At 44.4% G+C, this 14796-nt stretch overlaps 1 protein-coding gene across 5 annotated transcripts in view; it reads right to left on the bottom strand.

The window, feature by feature from the left end:
* Window positions 1–3669: 3669 nt before the first annotated feature.
* The window catches only part of kcnc2 (potassium voltage-gated channel, Shaw-related subfamily, member 2), a gene marked incomplete at both ends in the record, with an annotated part of 66125 nt that continues 54998 nt past the window's right edge, over window positions 3670–14796 (bottom strand). The window contains 3 exons of one of the 5 annotated variants that reach the window (XM_084448183.1): window positions 3670–3806; window positions 6393–6566; window positions 7748–8681. In XM_084448183.1, the coding sequence (XP_084304309.1) occupies window positions 3670–3806; window positions 6393–6566; window positions 7748–8681 (1245 nt within the window). The remainder of the gene's footprint in view (window positions 3807–6392; window positions 6567–7747; window positions 8682–14796) is intronic. The other 4 variants (XM_084448185.1, XM_084448184.1, XM_084448186.1 and 1 more) reach the window with 4 other exon arrangements.

Here is a 14796-nt window from a genome sequence, read left to right as displayed (position 1 = left end):
CCTAGTGGTTATATTCAATATTTGAATCAAATGACAATGGAGTGTGTTGCGTTTCACAAACACCAGAAGGATGCACATCAGTTGGATTTCAGGGAAATACAGTGCTGTATGAGACATTACCTATTTAAAATAAAAATGTAATTTCAAAAGAAAAGCTTGGTCTCAAATTGGCAGTGTTCGAATGATCAAATTGTGTGAAGAAAAGAACCAACAATCATTTAAAAGATAAATATGTTTATGTGATATTCTCACATTGCATTTACTTTTACTCTATACACATTGTTTTGAATGTAATATATGTTGTCTTTTTTTACATTATGGTTTTTAGCATGCACTTCAGAATGCCAACAGATGGCTCCACAAATACAGACTTCAAACTAGAATTTTCCTCACATTTAAACATACAAAACGAGAACTTGGGTGTGGACATTATGGAGAAGCACAGCATTGGACTACCATGACTTTTACAAGTAACCAAGCAATGCACTCTACAAGAGACACAAAAATACATGTTCTGGATTCAAAAAAATAAACACCTTTAGAAACCTTTACAATTTTGTCATAGAATACACAATGAATGGTTCCGCCATGTGAAAGTGAAAGCAGCAAGTTTAGTACACATGGAGGATTGTGGGTAGGGGGACAGCATTAAGACAGTGAGTAAATCACTGTGTCAGTCATGCCCAACATGACTATCCTAATCCTTTGATTGGTGGAGGAACAAATCAGTCATCATTAAGCCAATTCATTTGTTAGATGAGTTATATAGACTGTAGACTCGTGTGTACTCAGGTTACTAAACTCACAGTGAGAATCGGTGCTATTTGTTTCAGTTTCTTATTGCAAATCTGATCTAATTGTTGAGTATGTCTTTCTCCAGGTGACACGTTTTCACGTTCTTTGTGCTCAAACTGGTTTTTAAGAGTGAAATAAATACATTTTCATAGGTCTCCATTTGCCTGTCCTTACAACTGCATGTTGTTGACCATTCCTGGGTTCTAAAATACAAACATTTAAAAATACACACACCAGAGCAATGGATCCACTGAAAACTACTAAGGGTAACAAAAGCATTGATGGCCGTATGTCACATTTATTCAACTTAGCACATTAGTCTCTCTATACGGTATATACTTTATGTATAAGTTCATATATGAATACACTCCATTTTTAGAACACAAAGTGCCTCAACTGGTACATCTTATAACACTTATTGCGAGGAGGGACACCGTGACAAGTCAAGTGATTGACATGAGGGGTCATGGTGCATGGTGAAACCACTGACCTCCTTACCTGACTCGCCATCAAAGGACAGATGAGGGGAGTAGCTTCTTGGCCCATGTGTGCTGTGTTGTGTTCTTATTTACAAACACAATATATCTTTAATATACAGTACAGTAGCTACCCTCGTTTCAGCAGTTGTCCTTTTTTATAGATATTTTTTTAATTTTTTATGTCCGGTAGTTAGCATCGACAGCAGAGTCAGAACTGGGCGGGGAGAAGTCATATGCTCTTCCTGTAGTCTGTGGCAAATGTTCCACACAGTAAGTCCATGTCCAAGCGTGACACGCCTTTGCCTCAGTGGGATCCACACACACCAACAGATCCTGATAATCCACTGCTGACGAAATGTTCTATCCCACCGTCATTCAAAAGGAAAAGAAATGTCTGAACAAAACAGAAACACATCTCCAAATATCAGTAATGCATGTGTTTCCATAGAATATAATTTTACAGACTAACATGCAGACTTGTGCTAATTGAAATCTATGTATTTACATATATCCCCTTATCGTTTACAGCCAACTTAATGTAAACATGAGTATAGCTCTATTGCATTCTATGAATGTCAGTACTAACAGTAATTGTAAATACTTAATGCTCAGCATTGCAATGGGGGGGGGGGGGGTGATTATTTTTTTTCATATAGAAAGCACTGGTTCAGTCTCCTCTTTAAATTGGGAGACAGTGTGTTGAGCAAGTGTGAGATGCATTGGATGATGTGCCAGTTGCTTAGCAACCTTACTGCTACTGGTATAGACATAAGATTGGGTGAGGCACATTCTTGAATGGTAATTTTCTCTCAAAAAGTCTCACACCTGTTGGTACACTGGCAACAATTTATGTGAGTCGTAAAAATTCTCATCAATAATGAATGAATACGTTGGCTATTAATAAAACAAGAGGCTCTGGTCGATTGGGATGGAGATTTAGAGGCAGAGGCAATGCATCAAGGGCATCTGCTTTCTGGGAGATAGACTGTTCCAACAGGAATGAGAATACAGGGTAAATAGAAAAGTATTGGAATTAGATATGGCTCTGCTACTGTAGGCCATGTGTGTTTGTGTGTGTGTGTGTGTGTGTTAGTGTGTGTGTGTGTGTGTGTGTGTGTGTGTGTGTGTGTGTGTGTGTGTGTGTGTATGTGTGTGTGTGTGTGTGTGTGCGTGTGTGTGCGCGTGTATGTCTCCGTGCATGTGCATTTGTGTGTACTGTAGTCACAGTACATGAGATTATGTGGATATCCTTTTTTCTATGGTTTTAATTGCTGAATTACCCCCTCCACCCCTTTTAGCATGACACCAAAAACAAAACAGCTCTACAGTAGACGACCCACAGTGATCTGCACTGGGATCCACAACAACAAGGTTACCTTTCCACCCCGGCGGTGCCCTCGCCCCAGCCATTAAGACAGAATGCTGCTCTCTGCTTGTGTGAAACCAGTTAAGACAACCTCTTTGCAGTTATCTGGGAGTAAACAATCGGAGACACTTCAGCTCGGCGACAAGGTGACAGTTGACAAAACATGATACAGACAATAATAAAAAATAGCAGCAGACAAGCATACCCCACATGCAGAAAGAAACCAAGCACCAGTGCACATTCTGTGTTGCTGTGTTGTCGTGTGTTCAGTTTCCCCCGGTGAAGAAGCCAATGGCACGATGCAGACATACAGTACAGTTTACAAGTCATGTTCACATTCCCAGACCAACAGTTGTTATCAACTTCTCCTCTGTTTGTTTGTTTGTTTGTTTGTTTGGGTCTCTCTGTGGCTTTTTCTCGCCACATTTCTTGCAGACATGGAAACAGAATGGGTCCATGCAAACATGACTTGGCCCAGCGGATGGGGGGTTAGGTGGGCAGACTGGGCACGTGCGTATGTCCATTCATGGATCAAGACAAAGTCCAAGACACATTCTCCTATAACCCCCCCCACACCCCAGTCAAAATAAAAACACAACAAAGAGACTAAATCACAGCTATGTCAGGTTCAGATGAAATGACATTGTTTTTTGGAAGCACGCCTTGTCAAAATATCGAAATATAGCAACATCTAATTTAGCTGATTATTAATATGTGCTCATGAAATGTTATGGCAGCTACTTTTTGAGCAACCACTCAAAAGTCTTTTATTGCTATTATTAGAGTACAATACATACTGGACTAGTGGGACTTTCAAAGAGACACAGGACAAGCTATTTAATTAATCTCGGGTAAAAGAGATGAGGTTGGATTTACTCAAAGTCACTAACATTAGTCCCTAATGTGGCTAACAAGAAGCTAACATTGATTACAATGCCTACTTGCTATGCAATGTTACTCTAACGCCAACAGAGCTGGCTTCTTTTGGACCATTTGGGGTGGAGGTAGGCCTCAGCCACGGCCGGGGTCTCACAGGATGGACGGGATGGGGGAGCGTGAGCGCCTCAGTGGGCAGGGTGAACCGTAGGGCGAGGTGACAGGCGACAGCCTCAGGGTGTTACCGGCCATGCCTGCTATGTTGTTTAAGCTCCGGGATTTCTCATAGCCTTCGTACGGTGAGCGAGGGAGAGGTAGGTGGTGGCAGTGGCGCGGGACATGAACACACACAGGCAGGTACACGGTCAACGTTTCCAAGTCCAAGCCAGCCAAGTGAATCCAGACAAGACAAGAGACAGGAGTGAGACATAGCAACAGTAACATACAGTACTGTACGGTGAGGGCATGCACAAACAAATCTCAGGTGGTACTGTAGACAGAGGTTAGGTTCACTACGTATGTCAGCAATCAATGATGCAGCGTTATTCTTTTAATACTATTAATGCTGGGAAATAATGCCAAAATTAATGGCTCCTATAATTGTCTTATTACTGTGTTTAATTCAAGCATGAATTTTGCATAATCCCTTACAAATGTGCAATATTTCAGCTGCAAATTAGTGGGTAAGTGCTTTGCATACATCATGCTGAAAACGGCTTTTTGAGCTCAGATGTTGGGTATAGCAGTTGCTGAAAGAAAGCCGACAGCAAAATCACAGTAGCCTACTGTAATACACGCATGCAAATCCAAATGCAAACTTGGCATTATTATGTACGCATGTTAAGTATGTTACAAAGGAAAGTTATTATTGCTGTAATGACCATGATGATGAGTCTATAATGATGATAATGAGTGAAATATAGTCATGTCCATTATAGCATATATCTTTATGTTGACACCTCAGCATTATAATTCTCTCAAGACAACTAGTGCTGTGAAAGAAGTCAATTATCATTGTCTAGCTTAGTCTTTCTATAATTACTAGCAAACCAAGCTCCAAACCAACAGGCCAATTACAGTAACAGAACACACAAATTAGCTGGCGTTAACAGCGAGAGACAGAGAGAGGAGAAACAGCTAGCTTTTAGATATGTACCATCATTACCGTAGTGGATAGTGCTTCATTTCCTTTATAGGGAGAAAGAGCTAAATGAGGGTGACACTGCTTCAGAACCAACCGAGCAGGCAGAACAAAGGGCAGCCTACGCCGACAGGTAGCTAGAGACTAGAAAGGACCCCATGTTTTATGTATGAACCACGACACAAGCACGACTGCCACCGCCGACGGAAGTGGCAGAGACAGAGAGCACAGCTGGACGACGCCTCCGCACATGAAAAACACAACTTGCGCGGCTCCCCACTGTTAAGATTGCCCACAATGCTTTGCTCTGTGGAGGGTATAGGGAGCCTGGGCGACCCCCAGGATTCTCTGGCGGTCTGTCCCCTGGGCCCAGGTGGGCCCGGTGTCGTGCTGAGCTGCTGGCAGCGTACTGCAAGGTGTCATGGGTAGAGAAGGCTGATCTTCTGATTGAGTAGCAGCCTTGTAGAAGTGCATCGACAAACACTCCAGCACGAGCCACAGAGAGGCTCTTAGTGCACAACATGCATGATCAGTTTAAAGATGTCGACCTTGACAAGAATTAATCGAACACTAAGAAAACTATTCTGACAGTGTTGAAGACAGGTGAGTACAGCTGCTGTGATATAAGGTCAGTGGGCAGTGAGGAGTGTGCTAGGCTCTACAGCTAATGAAAAGCAGAAGATTTAGATTGCCTTTTTCGAGAGGCATTTATTTAACTGACTTTCTGATAGGAGGCAATTAGCCGAGCCCTAATAAGACAGCAAAGATGCTTCAGGCCCAAGTATTCAGTAAACGACATAAAAGCCCATCTATTTCACATGTGACTTTGTTTCTTATGATTTTTGTTTTCATTTTGATATAATTTTGTAACATCAATGTGAAGTCTACATTTTAATATAGTCATATAGTACATTGGAAGTGTTTAGTCTACTGGTATATAAATTATACAGTATATATATATATATAGCTTAGTCTGAATTTCTGGGGCAAAACATTTCAGGGGGCAGAATGTGGCCTTTAGCATGGGTCACACTGTTGGGCAGACAAAGCTGTTCCCAGCCCTGACCTTTCCACAGATAAATCCCTCTATCCATGGCCTCCGGCTAGGGTTACATCTGCAGCCTGGGGCTGTGCTGTCTTCCTTCTCTTCCCTTGAGGTGTGTGTGTGTGGGTGGGGGGGGGGGGTTATCATATGGACAGTATCGTACTGGGAGAGATGCTTCTCAGGATTCATCCACTTGTTTGCATTAGACAGGATTAGATATTGTGTAACTGGGGATGAGCTAGTATGAGGATTACAAGGTAGCTTCTGTTATACTGTATGATGGGTGATGTGCCAAAACAAAGCATGGAGGACTGGGTCATCACACTACCTAGGGTAGATGTGACGCTTGATGCAAAACAGGGTATTCTGTTTATAACTAGGCCACGCCCTTTTTTGTCGTGACCAAGAGGAAAGGCAAACTCCTTTGAGATTGTATTGAATCCAGATGTGAAATGATTTGGTTATGTTTAAGGAATATTTTAATTTATAATGATGAGTGGATTAATGACATGCATGAATCTCACAATGGATTGCGCACAATAACATCTGCCATGCCTTTCAGAATGAAATCACTAACACTTCGTAATCTTATAAATAAGGCACTACTGTATATGTCAAATGTTACCAACGCCATGACAGTGAACAGTTGAACATGTGTGAGTATTACATGATGTGGGGGTGTTGCAGTACCTGTTTTCCGGATCCCTCCATCGGCAGGGCAGGTGTAGTCACTGGCGGCCAACAGGAAGCAGGTCCCTCCGCCCCGGTGGTCCTGCTCCCGGGTACTGGACCTGCGCATGGGAACCCTCTCTTCTGGCGGCGACATGGTGAGGTCACTTCCTCCGCTGCAGTCTGCTGAGAGAACTGGAGGTGTTTGGGGAGATGGGAGGGTTGACGGGGCATAGGGAGAGAGAGAGATAGAGAGAGAGAGAGAGAGAGAGAGAGAGGATGCGGTTGGGGTTGGGGTTGGGAAGGGAGGTTCATGAGTTGGGAAAACATCAAACAGCCTCCACATCAAGAGCACGTGCCAAATGCCAGGAGTTGGAGTACGCAGCAGGAAACGGGGTTAAAGGTGATATGGAGAGGATGCCGGTCGGTGAAGTGAGTCATACTGTGCTTTGAATGAAAGGACTCCAAATGAAAGGACTTGCCTGAGAGAATACAAGAGCCTTGGATGTGAAATATGTGTGACTCACACCTTATGCTGAGAGAGCTACAGAGATGCAACACATCTATTTAGAAAAAATGGATGAGAAGACAGTTCTGGATATGGCAGAATCTAATTAAAAGCTGTCAAAAAGATGAATGTGATGGACGACGGTTTATTGTTATTGCAATACTTCAAATTACCGTAAAAGAAACGTCACTGGTTGCTCGATAAATTTAATCTATATTTTAAGTTTAAAAGCATGGTTTGTCCCACACTTATTAAATGTAAATATCTCCCATCTAACAATATGATAGATTGCAAAGAACCCAGAGGATATGTTTTATATAATTTCTTCATTATAATAAAAAAAGGCAAGAACACAGAGGTCGACACTAATTTCCATCAATATCAGACGTGTCAGAGTGAACTACAGACACAGCCCTGCAGGGACAGAATAGTCTCCTACTCGTCCAGACACATGTGAGCAATCCTTTAAAAATCTTCACTGGCCAGCCCTGATCACTCCCTGACATAAGTGTGATCAAAAATAAATATTTAATCCCCAATCACTCCCATCGCAATTCTCATTTCCTTTCACGCCGCTCACTTATCGCCGTGGCAACCGGCGGAGAAAGGCTCGAAGGCAAAAGTGTTCAATCTTTCATGGGTGACGGTCGCGGCAAGTATCTCAGGGGGGAAGACCATTTCTACTCCCAGGGGGGAATCTGTGAAATGGCCTCCGTTTACCACCTGAAATGAGATTCCCTGTCAGATTCCGTGACCTGTCCTGCCTTTTATAAATATATAGCCCTTTCCCTAGTGACAGGTGGGCCTCGGTGTGAAGGTATGTCAGCCTCAGTCCTGCCATCCCAAGCTTCCCCAGCAATGGTCTCACCTGAACGGTGGCGCTCTAGAACCCTGCTCCCTTTAACCAGGCAGTGGTCCCCCTGAGTGCTGTTGCAGGCGGTGTTAAGGTCACCTTTGCAGTAGGTGGGGGAACCCCCCTGAACAGCCTGGGGGATGTGCTTCTTCCTCTTCTTGGGCAGCTTCTGCTTGGCCATGGCCAGAGAGTAGTACATCCCAAAGTTGTTGACGATGACGGGCACGGGCATGGCGATGGTCAGCACCCCCGCCAGGGCGCACAGCGCGCCCACCAGCATGCCCGACCACGTCTGCGGGTACATGTCGCCGTAGCCCAGCGTCGTCATGGTGACCACGGCCCACCAGAAACCGATGGGGATGTTCTTGAACATGGTGTGGTCGCTGGCGGTGGGGTCGTTGGGGCTGGCGCCGATGCGCTCCGCATAGTAGATCATGGTGGCAAAGATGAGCACGCCCAGGGCCAGGAAGATGATGAGGAGGAGGAACTCGTTGGTGCTCGCCCTCAACGTGTGACCCAGCACCCTTAGCCCCACGAAGTGACGCGTCAGCTTGAAGATGCGCAGGATCCGGACGAAGCGCACCACTCTGAGGAAGCCCAGCACGTCTTTCGCAGCTTTGGACGACAGCCCGCTCAGCCCCACCTCCAGGTAGAACGGCAAAATGGCCACAAAGTCGATGATGTTGAGTACGCTCTTGACAAATTCCAACTTGTCCGGGCTGAAGGTGACACGGACCAGGAATTCAATTGTGAACCAGAGTACGCAGACCCCTTCCACGTAGGTGAGCGCCGGGTCAGTCTCTATTTCATACTGTGGGCCGAGGTCCGGCAGGCTGTCATTGCGCACTGCGTCTGTCTTGTTGATGATGGTATTAAATGCCTCATGGGTCTCCAGGCAGAAGGTGGTGATGGAGACCAGGATGAAGAACAAGGAGGCAAAGGCCACAAACTAGAGGAGAGGAGAGGAAAGAGAAGAAAGGAAGAAAAATTAATATGAAACCCACTTTCTTATACACAGTAATTGAAGAGCAAAATCTGAGAATATTAAAATGGCATATATCATCTTCTAATTATTCAAGTGTCCACTCACTTACAGAGAGGGGGAACACACACACACACACACACACACACACACACACACACACACACACACACATATATATATATATATAGATAGAGAGAGAGAGAGAGAGAGAGAGAGAGAGAGAGAGAGAGAGAGAGAACACACCATAGCAACGTTAGTCAACATCTTCATCAGCAAATAGATTGATTCCGGGGAGAGGTACAAGAGCAATAAACAAACGCAAATCAACCACCATTTTCTCACTTTGGATGTGGTCTGGCATTGTTAATGGAGCCTATTGCAGACTCAATTCACTCACATCCATAATACCATAATACCAGAGACCACCAGAGCAATAAACACAAGCTATAACTACTAACACAAGCTCAGCTGGGTTTCTCCTTCTTTCTTATTTTGGTTGCTGATTGGTCATATGTTGTTGAAGCTTTTCTTAATATTATGGGAGTGGAATTGAGTAGGAGTGAATGAGGTGCCATTCATTTGAATCATTACACAGATTATCTGATGAATCAGCAAGGGTTTTATGCCTGAGTTGTTGTTAAGCACATTATTACAAATGTTGATAAAAAAGGAATATCTCTATTTGATTGGTTGATTGATGTATTGATTGAACAATTGATTTATTGATTGATTAATCGAATGAATGAATGAATGAATGATGGCTTGATAGATAGATTGATTGATTGATCGATTGATTGATTGATTGATTGATTGATTGATTGATTGATTGATTGGTTGATTGATTGGTTGATTGATTGGTTGATTGGTTGATTGGTTGATTGATCAATTGATCGATTGATCGATTGATCAATTGATTGATTGATTGATTGATTGATATTGATTGATTGGGCCCAGTTTCCTTGGTCTCCAGTGACTGAATTAGGAACTGAGAATAACAGCGGCCAATAGACTGTGTGACAACCTCTGAGCAGTGACTATTAGAGTGATCTCGTGCACTGAGCCTCAATGTAGAATCGATAGCCTATAGAATAACCCCATTCAAAAAAGACGTTTGTTCCCAAAACCACAGGCCTAGCTAATCTGTTGGCTTGCTCGTTTTTTGCTCCACACTTGGCATTCGGTAAACAGATAAATTCACATCAGCCCATTTGTGTCAAAATACAGTAGCCCACATCATCGTCGCTTGTAGAGTCTCTTTCCTATGAATAAACTAGGCCTACCTCAGCTCATTCATTCAATTTATCATTCAACGATCGAGTCCCTCTTTTGTGCTCTCTTCTGCATTCCACAAATAGATTTGCAAGTTCAAATCACCATAGGCTACTTTCTCAATTGTTATACATGTAGCGCCGCTGTGGCGACAGCGTGTTGGCGGGAAGCACCAATGCCTTTTCATGCAGTGTTGCACACTAACCACCAGGAGGTATTGTTCATTAAGAAGCAACTAGTGGCAGTGGAGCATACCGACAATACTGTAGATTATTGCGAAATTTAGGCTGGAATGTAGCCTATTCAGTGAAATCAAATCAAAACTATAACTAGCGTGTATATATAAACAATAATTAAGCTACATAACATTTGAAATGTACAATCTATGTACATGTATAACAATTGAGAAAGTAGTCTATGGTGATTTGAACTTGCAAATCTATTTGTGGAATGCAGAAGAGAGCAAAAAAGAGGGACTCAATTGTTGAATGATAAATTCAATGAGTGAGCTGAGGTAGGCCTAGTTTATTCATAGGAAAGAGACTCTACAAGCGACCATGATGTGGGCTGGGGCGTTGGATTGCCCTTTGAACTTGCAGGGATGGGTGGGTGGGTGCGTGGGGAGGTGATAGCTAGGTCAAACCTATTGAAGAACTGGTTTAGCTCATTAGCTCGTTCTTGACCTCCTCCCACAGCTGGGCCTGAGACACTCCGCCTGGTGATTTTTTTCATTCCGTCCCATACGTCCTTGGAGCTGTGTTGCTCCAATTTACCCTCCAGCCTCTCACTATAGTTGTTGTTGGTCTTTCTCAATTCCGTCTTCAGCTCCTTCTGGACTGGCTTTCTCTCTATCTTTTGCCATAAAGGCCCTTTTCTTTCTGTTGAGTAAGGCTTTAATGTCCTTAACACGGTTTGTTGTTGGGGAAGCAGCGTACCTTTTTGATGGGTATGATGCACTCCTTACAGAACCTGGCGTAATGTGTAGTGCAGCAGTAGAGACCTTCAATGTGAACAGGTCCCAGTCTGTGGTTTGGAAACAGTGCTGTAGATTCTCCGCAGCCTCTCTGGACTATACCTCCACGGTCCTGGGGACTAGATGGACTGTATCAGGATGTGGTCTGATTTACATCAGGAGGTAGGAGTGTGGAGCTATGGGGTGGCACGTAGCTCGGAAGGTAAAGCGGCCAGCTGGGGATCGCAAGGTCCCTGATTCGATACCAGCTCCCATTCAGTGTCCTTGAGCAAGACACTGAGCCCCGAAATTGTTCACGTGCGGCACAGTAGCGCAGTACCTTGTAATGTCGCCTCACAGCCTCGTTGCACCATTTCTCTCAAACACCCCCCCCCATCCCCCGTCTTTTTACTACTCTTTGGTCCCCTGTCCGCTCACACTAGCGTGAACCCATGAGGTTCCACTGCAGTCCGGTAAATTTCCAACCAAGTCTCTGAGAAAGCAGGCTACTCTCCTTGTACTTACGTTGGCTGCTCACCAGAGCTGAGAGTTCATCCATCTTGTTGCCTAGTGCTCTCACATTCCGCATAACAATCGATGGTAAGCAGGGTTTAAATCTCCTCATTCTCTCCTTCCTCTCTCCCTCTAACCCCGGGTCTTTTTTCTTGCTTGTAAGCACGCAGCTCGGATGGAATCATTCTGGCCGACGGGGCGCCCACTCCTGCCCTGAGTGCAAGAAGGTCCTCTTGCATGTAGGCAATACACAGAGTGTATACACTCATACAATAATAAAGAGAAGCTGTTTGCCTAGAGCCTACTATTGATAAGCCAATTTAGATTTCTGCAATGTTAATTCCAAGACGATGAAGGTTCCTTCTTTATCAGTGGTTCCGTAAAACCTAACCTTAAATGTGTACAAAAGGAAGTGGGAACATCACAGTGTATTATGGGACCTGCTCTGCCCGCAACCACATAGCGCTGGAGAGGGTAGTGCGGTCTCCCAACACATCAGTGAGTCCCTCCATCCAGGAGCTATACAATGGCCGGAGTGCCAGCACAGCCTACAGGATCAACAAAGACCCCAGACATCTCAGCCATGGCCTTTGTTTCAGCTGCTGCCATCTGGCAAACGGTATCACAGCCTCAAGGCCTGGACCTGTAGGCTCAGAGACAGTTTTGTTGTTGTTATTATGTTGTTGCTACAGTACCAGGTTGAGGAGCCAGAGCCCTAGAATTTTACTCCCCTGTACATATGCAAAGGATGTAACAATAAAGGTATCTGAATATGAAAGTAATATGAAATGGAACAATAGACCTTTATGTGCTACTCCAGAATCAGCTGTGGTCTCCTATGACCCAGCCCCCCCAAAGATGTTTTTGATGGTGAGTGAGTGAGGTAGACACTGGTTGGCTATTTTGACTTATTATTGAACTGCTGCATGGCAATTACTTACACATTAGTCACTCTCAGCTGAGCTCTTTTGATTATATAATGAATCTATGTAATGAATAGATTTATTTATAAGTAATGGATAATGAACGAGGGGTGGGTCTTTGTGTGGAGGTAATTTACGGAGGTAATTTCCATAGCAACCAGTAACTTTTATAGTCCCTCTCCACCCAAATCTAACATTATGACGTTATCACTCGTCTAGACCCAAGAAGCAAAAATTCACATCGAAAATATCTTCATCCATCATTGTTTTACTATTCTGTTGCTATTTGTTCACCGCTGTTTTATCTTGGGCAAGCTTGGAAATGCAGTGGTTTCTATAGCAACCACTATATCATGTTTGGGATGCTACGGCTCTTGTTTGGGTCAGTTGTATCTTGACCTGCGCATTGATTTAGATGTTTGATGCCGGGCGTTGTGGAGAAATAATGTATGCCTCTCGAATGCGTCTTGGCCAATCATAATCGAGTATTCACACAAGCCGTTGTATAAGTCTACATAAGGTGCTTGATTTTTCGATTTTTTACATAATAATACCCAGTGACTCTTTGTTGAGTGGTTAATTGAAAAAAAAGAAATGGGTATATTGTGCCAGGCACTGTCAAGAACATAGAGTTAAAAATTATAATACTGTACATAGATACAGTACTAAGAAAAAAGCTGTGTAAAACTGATCTTTGACAATGAAAAGGGGCGGGGGGGCACACCAATAGTCTTTCAGGGGGCCCAGAATTCTCAGAAAGGGCCATGTGTAAATGTCTACTGTTCTGCATCTAATACAGTACATCCATGGTCCCAGTTGTAACAGCACCAACTCAAAGCTTGTGTTGAGTACCAGACAACAAGCACAAACATGTTGAAGTCCACGGTGTGAACCTAGCTAGCTATAATAAGATAGCCAGCACTCATTAACATTAGTTAAGTAACCACGTTGGAGGTAATAGCATCTGGATGGCTAGTTAGCAGTATTCCATTCTGTTCATTCTGTAGCTAGCGTGCCTGCCTAAGAGTGTGTCTGACAACGGCGTTGCAGTTTGTGCTATGTTTCATCCACATCCATGGTTTGGTCCCTTGTTTGTCCACGAGTGTCCTGAATTTTGCTTGTCTGCTGGCCAGCGCAGTGGGAAGAAGAGCTTAAAGAGAACACCACTACTCTTTGACTCTCCATTCCGTGGCTGTCATGATGAGTAATAGTACAGTATCATCCCCTAGTAAAACAAGCTGGCCCGCCTGCTGCAGACTATTGGAGGTCACCTCTGGAGGTCTTCTCTCCCTGGCTCTCCCCTCTCCTCTCTTGCTTGGCTGGCCCAGGTCTCAGAAACATATGGCTGACTGTAGGATGCAATACCCCCCCTGGGAAGCGAAAGATCCCCGCTCAGACAGACCGGCCAGGACCTGTCAGCCTCAAGTGGCACCAATGCCTCCCATCGTCTAAGTCTCCCCCCCCCCCCCCAAATTATAATCACTCCTTTTCCGTCTCCTCAGCAGAGCCCTACGGCTAAGTCAGGCAGACACAGAGACAGCTACACGGTCCCCATGGGACCTATTTGTTAACCCTAGGATTGAGTTTACTGTGCATCTCCCTGTCTTAATGGTAGAGGTTAAAGGATGGAGGAGTGCCTCTGTGATTGATTGGGGTTTAATTGGGAGAGCCCATTCTGTCTGACAGCAACGTATTGTAAGGTTGGAGACAAGTACACCCGAGAGACATCGCGGGGATTAGCTGGTCAAAATGTCAGGGTGACAGGCAAGGTGAGCAATTGGTTTACAATCCAAAATGTTGATCGCAATGACATTTGTGTGTGTGCATGTGTGTGTGTGTGTGTGTGTGTGTGTGTGTGTGCATGTGTGTGTGTGTGTGTGTGCGTGCGTGCGTGTGTGTGCGTGCACATGTGTGTGTGTGTGAGAGACAGAGAGAGAGAGAGAGAGAGAGAGAGAGAGAGAGAATGTCCTGGTACGTGTGTGCACCTTACACCATTCCTTTCTTCCAATCCCCCTCCCCTGACAGAATTGGTTCACCCTCTGTCTTGTGTTTAGATTGCATGACTCATGCAGAATGAGTTCATCCAGAATACTGTTAGCCCTCTGTGGGTCAGCCCTCGCTCCTCAAGGATGTCTGTGTATTCAACGTGGCACTGGTGGCATGCGCAACCTCCATGCATTATGCAGAATGTGCTCCTGTCTTTCCCAGTGCATAATACCTTTATCTTATTCATTTATTACCTCTGCCCCAGTGACAATGCAGGGCGAGAGGTAATGTTGTCAGTGGTGCGGCTGTGGCTCAGTGGTAGAGTGGGTCGTTCAGTGATCGAAGGGTCAGTGGTTCGAATCCCAGCTCCGACTGTCCACATGTCGAAGTGTCCTTGAGCAAGACACCTAACCCCAAAATTGCTCCCAATGAGCAG

Source organism: Borostomias antarcticus (genome assembly GCF_949987555.1).
Source record: "Borostomias antarcticus genome assembly, chromosome: 13".
NCBI classification, from domain to species: Eukaryota; Metazoa; Chordata; class Actinopteri; order Stomiiformes; family Stomiidae; genus Borostomias; species Borostomias antarcticus.
The sequence above is the reverse complement of the archived record's forward strand: the minus strand, read 5'-3'. Positions and strand labels throughout refer to the sequence as shown.